At 40.9% G+C, this 13,082-nt stretch overlaps 2 protein-coding genes across 4 annotated transcripts in view; one reads left to right on the top strand and one right to left on the bottom strand.

Annotated features, from left to right (window-relative positions):
* PIK3C2G (phosphatidylinositol-4-phosphate 3-kinase catalytic subunit type 2 gamma) overlaps positions 1-1,206 on the top strand; it is a 387,527-nt gene extending 386,321 nt beyond the window's left edge. For both annotated transcript variants that reach the window (XM_081592337.1, XM_081592336.1), the window contains one exon: positions 805-1,206. In XM_081592337.1, coding sequence (XP_081448463.1) covers positions 805-957 — 153 coding nt within the window. In that variant the 3' untranslated portion in view covers positions 958-1,206. The remainder of the gene's footprint in view (positions 1-804) is intronic.
* A 5,909-nt stretch (positions 1,207-7,115) lies between these two features.
* The window catches only part of PLCZ1 (phospholipase C zeta 1), a 347,938-nt gene continuing 341,971 nt past the window's right edge, over positions 7,116-13,082 (bottom strand). For both annotated transcript variants that reach the window (XM_081592299.1, XM_081592285.1), the window contains one exon: positions 7,116-7,254. In XM_081592299.1, the coding sequence (XP_081448425.1) occupies positions 7,180-7,254 (75 nt within the window). In that variant the 3' untranslated portion in view covers positions 7,116-7,179. The remainder of the gene's footprint in view (positions 7,255-13,082) is intronic.

The following is a 13,082-nucleotide window of genomic DNA, read 5'->3' as shown; positions in this document are numbered from 1 at the left end:
CTGCAGGCACCCAGTGATAATGCCTGTGACTTACTTCTTGGATATTATAAATCGCAGTTGAATAGCTCTCTCTCTTTAAAAATAGTTACATGACTAGTAAATGAAAACAAGAAAGACACAAAACTGTACACACAGCATAATTATAGCTCAGAGTCTAAAAAGTGATTATATATAGAAAACAAAAAGCACATCAAAATGTTAACTATAATTATCTCCTAATGGTAGAAATATAAAAATGTCCTTTCTTTTATATTTGTTTCTGTTTCATCCCCATATTTTACTTAATGAGCATATATTTTCATAACTAAAAATTAAACAATTTTAAATAAATTAACCACAGTATGACTGCTTTACATGGAGAAGGAAATATTGTTGGACTACATTAAATTAACACAAGGAAATCACGGAGGTTGGTCTGATTTCCTCATTAGCCTTCAACAAAGAAAAATAGTGTTCAAGGCTCCATGCTGCACATAAATTCAAGGACAGTTAAAAGGTGGTAAGTATTTAAATTTCTTCCTAGAGAATGATTGCAGTCTTATTAAATTTGGGGTAGACAATTATTAATGGAATCAGAGTAAATTTTAAGGTTCTTAAGAAATACTTTGTCATTAAACTCCTTCATGTTAGCAGAATCTTTAGCTCTTCAGAATTAAGAGTTAGAAATGAAAGATTCTAACAACATTAACCTGTCCATTCCAAGGTACAAAATATGAGATGCAACTATTTTGTTAAAAGCAATATTTTTAAAAGATGCATTTAAGCATATCTGATTTATATTTTCAAAATTCTCTCCCTTTTCAGGTAGTATATGATGAAGTCACAGAACTCCAAGGACATGTCTTAATGCTTATTGTAAAGAGCAAAACTACATTTGTAGGAGCAATTAACATCCAACTCAGCAGTGTCACGCTCAATGAAGAAAAATGGTATCCACTAGGTAACAGTATAATCTGAGCATTGCTTTAAACACACAGATTCATTAACTACTCATATTTTTTTTCACTTTGGGGCCTCTCTATCACAAGATCAGGATATTTTTTAAATCAAAGGTAGTGTGGTATACTAAGGACATAGAAGAAAAATCAGAATCAATGTTTTTAGCTATTTATTCTCTATGTGTATTTCACTATTTTCTTAGAACCATTTCTCCAATTGATTGTGTAAATTCAATATGTAAAATAATAAAAGGACATTTTCAGTTCAGCTCAGTCACTCAGTCGTGTCTGACTCTTTGCGACCCCATGAACCGCAGCATGCCAGGCCTCCCTGTCCATCACCAACTGCCAGAGTCCACCCAAACCCATGTCCATTGAGTCAGTGATGCCATCCAACCATCTCATCCTCTGTCTTCCCCTTCTCCTCCTGCCCTCAATCTTTCCCAGCATCAGGGTCTTCTCAAATGAGTCAGCTCTTCACATCAGGTGGCCAAAATATTGGAGTTTCAGCTTCAACATCAGTCCTTCCAATGAACACCCAGGACTGATCTCCTTTAGGATGAACTGGTTGGATCTCCTTGCAGTCCAAGGGACTCTCAAGAGTCTTCTCCAATACCACAGTTCAAAAGCATCACTTCTTCGGCGCTCAGCTTTCTTTATAGTCCAACTCTCACATCCATACATGACTACTGGAAAAACATGTGTTCACTTTATAATTATGTGCCTATAGTTAAAAGCAATACTTTTAATGTAGTTTTCAGAAAAGACAAGTAAATAAATCTCATCACTTCAAGACCTATGTATATCTGAAACAAGTTTTTAAAATTTGAATTAAATATATATACCTACACATCCACTTATAATCTTATATTTATTGAAGTCCTTAGTAAGCTCTGGCAGAATACTATAGTTATTTTCTAACAGAAAAACCAAGCATAAATGCCTGAAATTCTTAAATCCAATTTTTGGAAGAATTTTTGTAGTTTTTCACCCTTTTCAATACTCATCATCACTGGATTTCACCCAATCAGAGGCATTATCACATTTTAAACTTTGTTATACCTTAATTCAAAGATCTCAAACTCTGAAACTCTCCCCTCTGATCAAAACCTCTTCTCTGTACAACAAAAGTTTTCTTACTTCTGAACCTACTTTCATACCCATCATGACCTGAGTAAACAATCCTGGAGGGACTTCCTTGGTGATTCAGTGGTTAAGAATCTACCTTGCAATGCAGGGGACACAGGTTCGATCCCTGGTCAGGGAACAAATATCCCACGTGCCACAGGGCAACTAAGCCCTAGTGCCTTACTATGGGGCCTGGGAGCCCTAGAGCTGTGCTCCACAAGAGAAGCCATCGCAATAAGAAACCTATGCACCACCACCAGAGAGTAACCCTTGCTTACTGCAAATAGAGAAAGCCCTTACACAGCAACAAAGACCCAGTGCAGCCATAAATTAATTTTTTAAAAATCCTGCAGATTTCTACCTGCAAAGTAGGTATAAATCAAGGCACTTTATCATATTTTTTAAGAGAATTAAATTGTTTTTAAAAAATTCCTGCCAATTAAATTGTTAAAACCCTGGCTTTACTCAGTGTTCTCCCGTGTATGTATTAAAAAAGCAATTTAAGCTCTTTTTATACAGTCATCAGCATAAATATGTAAAAGACTGTACATTTATTCATTGAAAATATATGTGTGCCTAGTGTGGGCTGATATGGTCTCGCTCTTAACACATGATCATGTGAGTCAAGTCAGCCATAATGCTCTGGGCAGGGACTGTGTGTTTCAGGTCCATTCCCTCTCCCTTTCTAATAGAGTGATTCCATATCCTTTTCTCTGATGAAACCCCAGAACCCTCTACCATAATCCTCACTCTCAGTTGATGACTGTGTTTCCTACTTCACTTAGAAATTGGAATCAGTCCACTAGCACATCTACCCACTCAGCACATTCTACATTCCACCTTTCTACCTATTATCATAGAAAAACGACCCCAGCTCCTACCCAAAACCAATCTCTCAGCTTGTACATTTGACTCCAGGCCCTCTTAGTTCATGCATTGGCAAGTGGTTCTTTACCAATAGTGCCACCTGGGAAGCTCTTGGATCATAGAAAAAGCAAGAGAATTCCAGAAAAACATATACTTCTGTTTCACTGACTATGCTAAAGCCCTTGACTGCGTGGATCACAACTGTAGAAAATTCTTAAAGAGATGGGAATACCAGACTACCTTATCTGCCTCCTGAGAAACCTGTATGCACGTCAAGAAGCAACAGTTAGGACCAAATCTGGAACAACACATTGGCTCCAAATTGGGGAGGAATATGTCAAGGCTGTGTATTTTCACCCTGCTTATTTAACTTATATACAGAGTACATCACATGAAATGCTGGGCTGGACGAATCACAAGCTGGAATCAAGACTGCTGGGAGAAATATCAATAACCTCAGATATGCAGATGACACCATCCTAATGGCAGAAAGCGAAAAGGAACCAAAGAGCCTCTTGACAAAGGTGGAAGAGGAGAGTGAAAGAGCTGGCCTAAAACTCAACATTCAGAAAACTAAGATCATGGCATCTGGTCCCATCACTTCATGGCATATAGAAGGGGAAACAATGGAAACAGTGAAAGACTTTGTTTTCTTGGGTTCCAAAAACACTGTGGACAGTGACTGCAGCCATGAAATTAAAAGATGTTGGCTCCTTGGAAGAAAAGCTATGAAAAACCTAGACAGTGTATTAAAAAGCAAAGACATTATTTTGCCAACAAAAGTCCATCTAGTCAAAGCTATGGTTTTTCCAGTAGTCATGTGTGGATGTGAGAGTTAGACTATAAAGAAGGCTGAGCACGAAAGAACTGATGCTTTTGAATTGTGGTATTGGAGAAGACTCTTGAGAGTCCCTTGGACTACAAGGAGATCAAACCAGTCAGTCCTAAAGGAATCAACCCTGAATATTCACTGGAAGACAGATGCTGAAGCTGAAGCTCCAATACTTTGGCCACCTGATGCAGAGTGCCAACTCACTGGAAAAGACCCTGATGCTGGGAAAGATAGAAGGCAGGAGGAGAAGGGAAGGACAGAGCACAAGATGGCTGGATGGCATCACCGACTCGATGGACGGGAGTGTGAGCAGGCTGGGAGATGATGATGGACAGCGAAGCCTGGCGTGATGCGGTCCATGGGGTCGCAAAGAGTCGGACATGACTGAGCGACTGAACAACAACCTCTTACCTGCTCACAAACAGTCCTGGAATTCTCCTTTATGCAAAAGCATCATTTCTTTATTCTCTTCTCGATAATTCTCTTCAGCATACATGGTTACATGATGGAACAACCATTCTAAAAACAAATATCTCAGCACTTCTGTGTTCCTTCCAAATATTCACCTAATTGACTGGCTTTTTTCTGCAGCAGAACTTTTCAAAATGGTTGTCTCTAATCTCTGCCTCCAGTTTTTTCTCTTCTCATTTTCTCTCAGACCATTCCAAGGAGATGTTTGTCCCAAACACTTTAACAAAACTGCTTTTGTCATGGAACCTACTGACCTCCACATAACTAAATCCAAAGGTCAGTTTCCAGCCCTGATCCAAACTTACCTATTGGCAGCATTGAAATACAGTCAATAACCCTCTTTCTCAAAGCTCTTCCTTTGGCTTCCAGAACACAACACCCCCTTGAGCTTTCCTTCTCTAACACTGGTCCCTCCTTCTCAGTCTTCCGTGCAGGAGCATCTCCACAGTCTGCAGTGTTGAAGTGTCCAGGGCCCAGTCCTTGGTCCTCTTCTCCATCAACTTCCACTCCCTAGTGATCTCATCTATTCTGATGGCTTTAAATATCATATGCTGCATGCGTGCTAAGTTGCTTCAGTCATGTCTGACTCTTTGTGACCCATGAACTGTAGCCCAACAGCCTCCTCTGTCCATAGGATTCTTCAGGCAAGAATACTGGAGTGGGTTGCCACATCCTCCTCCAGGGGATCTTCCCAACCCAGGAATTGAACCCTCATCTCTTATGTATTCCCAGTTTTACAACTCTAGCCCAAAGAATGGCCAGGATGGTGGAGCAGGAAGACTCTGAATTCACCTCCTCCCACAGGCACACCAAAATAATAACCAATTACAAAGCAACTCAGCTATTTGTAGAGACAGCCACTCAGTGGACATGAATTTGCACAAACTCTGGGCAATAGTGGAGGAGAGAGGAGCCTGGCGTGCTGCAGTCCATGTCGGATACAACTTAGCTACTGAACAACAGAGCAACTGTAAATGAGAATAATCTGAAGACTAGTAGAAAATTTCTACAACTGGAGATAAGAAGAAGGAATCACACAAGATAAATAGGAGGAATGGACACACAAAGTATAAGCAACTTTTCCCAGATCCAACCACTTACCCCTCTCCATCTGTTTCCTCTCCTGTTCAAGGCAATCCTATCAACTTTGTCCCAAATTACTACCACTGCCTTCTTCTAAACTGTCTTCTTAGTTTCTATGTTTACCCTGCCTGCCCTTATGGTAATAGTAATAGTTTTAGTCGCTCCGTCATGTCAGACTCTTTGCGACCCGACAGACTGTAGCCTGCCAGGATCCTCTGTCCATGGGATTCTCCAGGCAAGAATACTGGTGTGGGTTGCCATTTCCTTCTCCAGAGGATCTTCCCCACCCAGGAATCAAACCCAGGTCTCCTGCGCAGCAAGCAGATTCTCTACTGTTTGAGTTACAGGGAAGTCCTTACAGTGTGTTCTCAACACAGCAATCGGAGCCTTCCTGTCGTTCTTCTGCTCAAAACCCTGTGTAGCCTTCTAATCTCAGAGTAAAAGCACAAACCTTCAAAATCACCTAAAAAGCCCAAAGTGATCTGGCCTCCCATTGGTCGTCTCTCTGATTTTAACTCCCATTACATCCTCCTATCCTCAACACACTCACGAAACACACGCCTCCTTTCTGTTCCCTGAGTGCTCTAGGCATATGCTTCTTCCCTGGAATCTTTATCACGCAGCTCCTTTGCTCCAAAATGTGTTTTTGTCCCATATATCCACCCACCTGTTCTCTCACCTCTTTCAAGTCTTGGTCATATGTTTCCATCTCCACCTGTCTGTGTCGTACTGAAACCTGCTCTGTCCTCAAATACACACCAGATCCCTCCCACTCAGCTCAACTTTTTTTCTTATATCCTTATCACCTTTGAACATTCTATACAATTTACTTATTTATTTTGTTCATTATTTATGTTTTGTATCCTTTCACTAAAACACAAGACTCTCAAGAAGTTTTGGTCACTGACAGTACAGCTATAGACCCAGGCAAGAAGAATCCTTGCTCTGGCGCCCTCACCATGACTCAACTATACCCACAAGCCTCATTCTAGACAAAATTCTAGATACACATGACTCCAGAATTCCCTGCCCAAACAGCCTTTGCCAGCCTTCTAAGGGTCCATTCACCCGAAGTCAGACACCACCATCAGGGTGAGCAATGCCTAGGCTCCAGTGGTGGCCATGGGCAGGCTACTTACCATGTATATGGATGCAGCTTAAATGTACCAGCTGGAGTGTCCACAAATGTGCACGAGGCCACTGACAGTACAGGATGGAGCCAGGAGGCAAAAGCAGGACATACAGAAGGAGAGCCAGCTCTAGGAGATGAGCCAGACCTCTTCAGGTCACCGTAATCCAACACAGATCTCCAAGATATCCAAGAATTCCCAATTAAAAGCTGTCTTTTCAGGTGTTTATAGAGGAGGACAAAGCATGTTGTACTTAATGGCTTCTTGGCTTTATTTATAACTTTTATATTTAGACAGATGGTATGTGAGGGCTTCCCTGGTAGCTCAGACGGTAGAGCGTCTGCCTGCAATGAGGGAGAGCTGGGTTCGAATATTTAGACAGATGGTATGTAGGTGTTATGAACTGAATTGTGTCTCCTCAAAATTGATGTCTTAACCACCAGAAGGGCTTCCCAGGTGGCTCAATGATATAGAACCTGCCTGCCAATAAAGGAAATGTGGGTTCAATCCCTGGTTTGGGAAGATCTCTTAGAGAAGGAAATGTCAACCCACTCCAGTATTCTTGCCTGGGAAATCCCATAGACAGAGGAGGCTGGTGGGTTACAGTCCGTGGGGTCACAGAAGATTTGGACACAACTGAGCACGACAAAGCACAGTAACCACCAGTAACCTCAAAATGCAATTTTATTTGGAAATGGGGTCACTGCAGATGTAACTAGCTAAGAAGAGGTCATCCTAGAGTAGAGTGGGCCTGTAATCCAATAAGACTGGCGTCCTTACAAAAGGAGGAAATCTGGACATGGACCTGCAACCAGAGAGAATGCCATATGAAAACACGAAGTAGAGACTGGAGTGATGCATGTATAAGCCAAGGAATAGCAACAAACTACCTGAGCTAGGAGAGATATGTGGAACAGATTGTCAGAAGGAACCAACCCTGCCACCCCCTTAACTTCAGGCTTCTATCTCCCAGAAGTGTGAGACAAAAACATTTCTGTTGTTTAAGTCACTAAGTTGGTATAATTTTTTATGGCAACTCTAACAAATGAATCTAACATTGAGTCTTCATTTGTTTTGCTGTTCTAGCCCCCACAAAAACCTGGCATGTAGTAGATGCTTAGTAAGTCTTTATAAATTAAATGCCAGAACAAATGACTGAACGACACACCAGGGAATGAGAAAAACAAGGTTCCTCATCTTAAGTCTCATTCATATCATGCTTTACAGCTCTTTTAGCCTTTTTATATCTGTATTTTATTTGCCTCTTACAAGAAGTCTAATGAGATGGGGAATACCAGACCATCTGACCTGTCTCTTGAGAAACCTGTATGCAGGTCAGGAAGCAACAGTTAGAACTGGACATGGAACAACAGACTGGTTCCAAATAGGAAAAGGAGTACGTCAAGGCTGTATATTGTCCCCCTGCTTATTTAACTTCTATGCAGAGTACATCATGAGAAACGCTGGGCTGGAAGAAACACAAGCTGGAATCAAGATTGCCTGGAGAAATATCAATAACCTCAGATATGCGGATGACACCACCCTTATGGCAGAAAGTGAAGAAGAACTAAAGAGCCTCTTGATGAAGGTGAAGGAGGAGAGTGAAAAAGTTGGCTTAAAGCTCAACGAACGTTCAGAAAACTAAGATCATGGCATCTGGTCCCATCACTCCATGGGAAATAGATGGGGAAACAGTGGAAACAGTGTCAGACTTTACTTTTTTGGGCTCCAGAATCACTGCTGATGGTGACTGCAGCCATAAAATTAAAAGACGCTTACTCCTTGGAAGGAAGGTTATGGCCAACCTAGATAGCATATTTAAAAGCAGAGACATTACTTTGCCAACAAAAGTCCGTCTAGTCAAGGCTATGGTTTTTCCAGTGGTCATGTATGGATGTGAGAGTTGGACGGTGAAGAAAGCTGAGCACCGCAGAATTGATGCTTTTGAACTGTGGTGTTGGAGAAGACTCTTGAGAGTCCCTTGGACTGCAAGGAGATCCAATCAATCCATCCTAAAAGAGATCAATCCTGGGTGTTCATTGGAAGGTCTGATGTTGAAGCTGAAGCTCCAATACTTTGGCCACCTCATGCGAAGGGTTGACTCATTGGAAAAGACCCTAATGCTGGGTAGGATTGGGGGCGGGAGGAGAAGGGGACGACAGAGGATGAGATGGTTGGATGGCATCACCGACTCGATGAACATGGTTTTGGGTGGACTCCGGGAGTTGGTGATGGACAGAGAGGCCTGGCGTGCTGCAATTCATGGGGTCGCAGAGAGTCGGACATGACTGAGCAACTGAACTGAACTGAACTGAATGAGATGGGGAAGTGAAAGCCGCTCAGTTGTGTCCAACTCTTCGTGACCTCATGGGCTATACACTCCATGGAATTCTCCAGGCCAGAATACTGCAGTGGGTGGCCTTTCCCTTCTCCAGGGCATCTTTCCAACCCAGGGATCAAACCCAGGTCTCACACATTGCAGGAGGATTCTTTACCAGCTGATCCAAAAGGGAAGCCCAAGAATACTGGCATGGGTAGCCTATCCCTTTTCCAGTGAATTTTCCTGACCCAGGAATCAAACTGAGGTCTCCTGCATTGCAGGTGGATTCTTTACCAACTGAGCTACCAGGGAAGCCCAATGAGATGGGGAAGGAAGAGATTATTGTAGTTTTAGAAACTAATAATATTCAAATGTCTTATAGGGTAAACTTTCCACTCAAATGAATTCTTGAATGTAATGTATACATACACAATGGAGGAAGGGCGGATTTTTAAGTTACCTGGATGTGAGGGACTGGAAGCACTGGAAGACTGCCCATCCCATGAACCCTGACCCCTGCATTCTCATCTTCAAAATCCCTGAGAAACTTCCCCAGAAAACTAGGACATCTCAAAATGAGCAGGCTAAAAGAAACTGAGGCTCACAGATATGCCATGGCTACTGATATCAAACAATTAAGCGGTTATAGTAACAGACTCATTTCTAGCAAATACAGCTCAAGATCAGGACTTGATTCCCAAAAATTAATGGATTATTGAAGAGCTATCATGATTGACATATTATCTAGGCCCAAAGTGAAGATTTAATACCACATGAGAGAAATTCTAGCAACTAAACTGCCCAGCAACCTTAACCCTCATATTGTTAACACAAGTGTCACAAATTAAGATATACTTTATTTCTTAGCACGGGATCCAGAATGTTCTCAATACAATTTAGATAAACATATTAAACCTAACACTTTTTCTTCAAAAAAAAAATATTGGAGGGCTTCCCTGTTGGCTCAGTGGTGGAGAATCCACCTGCCAATGCAAGAGACATGGGTTTGATCCTTGGTCTGGAAAGATCCCACATGCTGCAGATCAACTAAGCCCATGTACCACAATGCTGAGCCTGTGCTTTAGAGCCCAGGAGCCACAACTACTAAAACTCACATGCTGAAACTCCTGAAACCCATGAGCCCTAGAGCCTGTGCTCAGCAACAAGAGAAGCCACTGCAATGAGAAGCCCACGCACTATAATGAACTGTAGACCCTGCTCGCTGCAACTAGAGAAAAGCCCACACAAGAATGAAGACCCAACATAGCCAAAATAAATTAAAAAAAAATTTTTTTTTTAATGTTGGAGTAAACATAGCATCAGCACAAGTTTCAGTGGACCAAGAGACACTGCTTGGACTTTAGGCTTTGGTAAGCACGGGCCATGTGGATTTATTAACCTTGGTAGTTTGTAATGGCTTAGATTGTATCAAATGACTGGTTTTTATCATTAAAGGGATGTAGCATTAAACCTTTAGGCATTAATGAGTACAGACCATGTAAGATTTAGTCTTTAGAACAAAATAGACTATAAGAGAAAGATAACCCTTTTAAAATTTTCTTAAGCTTTTTAAGCATTAGGTGATAAAAGAACATCAGCTACTTTCTTTAATGGATTTCTCAGCCATATCTCAAAATAACTAGGCCAGAAATTTGAACATTAGCTGAATTTAAAGTGTGCTACAAGCTCTAATAAAGTTAGAGCTTAAAATTCTTAGCTCCAGAGACAGATATGTTTGCCTACTGTATCAACTTCCCCAAACTGTGTTCTTTTGTGTGTGTGTGTGTGTGCATGTGTGTGTTATTTTGAAGTGACTTTAGGATAACAGCTGTGGAAGAGATGAGACCAAACCTGAATTCGTGTGTCATATCCACAGTCTTCAGTCACTGAAACAACACAGTCTCAAGGAGGTACTGCATTTGATAATTAAAGAAACTCTAATTATTAGAGTTCAGAGATTCCAACCATGTCTCCAATCACAGAAGGGAAGTAGATTTTATTAATATTTAAATCAGAAAGAATGGGTATTCTTTTCATAAAGAGAATATGCCCTCTCCCTAGGCTGAGGTCAAAAAATAACTGACTGAGATTATTAAATGCCCCAAAACTGAAAAAGCAATTTAAAAGTCTGTGCCTGTTAGCCTCTGGCTCTGAAATTCTGATTTACCCCAGGAATCAAGAAGGAACTGGAATTTCTTACCTTCAGAACAAACATAGAAGGAAAACAAAATAGAAGGCATCAAACAGAGTAGTAATGAGAATGATATTCCTTGAAAGAAATACTGGGGTCTTAAAAACATAAACTGTGCAGATATGAACGGGAAATGAGATGCTAAGAGCCAGGAGAGAGAACTACAAAGTGAAAAAGGTGACTGATTCAAACCCAGTTTCTCTTGAAAAAGTAACAGAAAAGGGCAATATATTTCAGTCATTACTGGTTCAATAGGGAGGAACAGTACCTAAAAAAAGTCAATCAGATAAAAAGAGGAAAGGCCTTGGAGAGCAGCTATCATGACATCCTAGAAAGAGCTAAAATTAGAAAAACTTTAAAAAGATTTCTCATAAAGCAGCAGCAGCATTTTGTAAGAACAACTGGGAAACCATCCCTCAAAAGCTGAGACAGAGTAATTAAGTGATAAGCAAATCTGGTCATATTTGAGAGGAAACCCAGGAAGACAGGTGTAAAGGATTCCAAGAATTATTATGTGACTTTCAAAGGAAAAGATTTATTGGCAAGGGGATTTATTGGCCTAGGGGAACATATTCGGAAAATCTCTAGAACTGGTACTCTAAGGGAAAATGAAGCAAACAGAGGACTTACTGAAGGGAAATCAGACAGGATGGTTACAGATCAAGACTTGCTCTGGAGCAGATGTTGGTCTGAAAGGAACAGTATCTTTTAGTTGAGACTAACCACTTCCTTGGTGGCTCAGTGGTAAAGAATCGCCTGCCAGTGCAGGAGATGAGAGTTTGATCCCTGGGTCAGGAAGATCCCCTGAAGAAGGAAATGGCAACCCACTCCAGTATCCTTGCCTGTAAAATTCCATGGACAGAGGAGCCTGGCGGCCTACAATCTATGGGGTCACAAAGGAGTCAGACATGACTTGCAACTAAACAATGACAACACAACCTACTCCAGAGGATCAAGATGGTCAAGACTCATGTGAACAAGGGATGTGGAACAAAGATGGAATTCACTGACTTCATCTCTCTCAAGATAAAACTTTGAGAGTAGAAAGAAAAACAAATGCTTAGGCCACAGAGCAAAGGTATAGGAAAAGTAAACACGGCACTCGGGTCCAGGAAACACTGTTATCCTTATATGAACTACAGAAATAAAGAGACCAAAAGATGAAGCTGAAAAAAATGTTATAAATCCAGCTCAAACTATCTGAAAAGAATATGAAAACAATAAGAGGAGGAAAATACCAAGTTTTCCTCATGTCATCAGAAAAAGAACTTTAGGGACAGTGGTTAAGACTTCACCATCCAATGCAGGGGGTGTGGATTTGATCCCTGGTTGGGGAGGTAAGATCCCACATCCCTCTAGGTCAAAAAACCAAAAACATAAAACAAAAGCAATATTGGAACAAATTCAATAAATATCTTAAAGATGGTCCATATCAAAAAAGAAATCTTAAAAAAAAAAAGGACTTTACTGAAAAAAATACTTCTCAAGACGGGAAGTTTTAAAAATGAGATATGAAAGTGTTTTGAAGATCAGATGGCAAAAATATTAATTATCATTAGACTCTTACTGTTCACATATATCTATTTCAACTTCAGTTAAGGAATCTGCTACCAGTGATCCCCCAGGTAAAACAAATGAAATGATGGGGGTGAAAAATATTTCCTAGGACACAGGTGCCAAGTGAAGGGCTCTCAGTGATCAAAACTAGACCAAGTTGGGCAAGTAATATTTAAGATATTTAAGATTATAATTCAAAGTATAAAATAGTTAACAGTGAGCCCATACAATGACAAAGCTATGACAAACCTAGACAGCATATTAAAAAGTAGAGACATCCCTTTACTGATGAAGGTCCATGTAGTCAAAGCTATGGTCTTTCCAGTAGTCATGCATGGATGTGAGAGCTGGACCATATGGAAGGCTGAGCCACCAAAGAACTGATGTTTTCTAACTGTGGTGCTAGAGAAGACTCTTGAGAGACCCTTAGACTACAAGGAGATCAAACCAGTCAATTCTAAAGGAAATCAACACTGAATACTCATTGGAATGACTGATGCTGAAGCTGAAGCTCCAATACTTCGGCCACCTGATGTGAAGAGCCAACTCATTGGAAAAGACCCTG

This window comes from Giraffa tippelskirchi, chromosome 4 (genome assembly GCF_054371585.1).
Source record: "Giraffa tippelskirchi isolate mGirTip1 chromosome 4, T2T-mGirTip1v1.2.pri, whole genome shotgun sequence".
In the NCBI taxonomy this organism is placed as follows: domain Eukaryota; kingdom Metazoa; phylum Chordata; class Mammalia; order Artiodactyla; family Giraffidae; genus Giraffa; species Giraffa tippelskirchi.
Note: the sequence above shows the minus strand (reverse complement) of the source record. Positions and strands in the feature narration are given on the sequence as shown.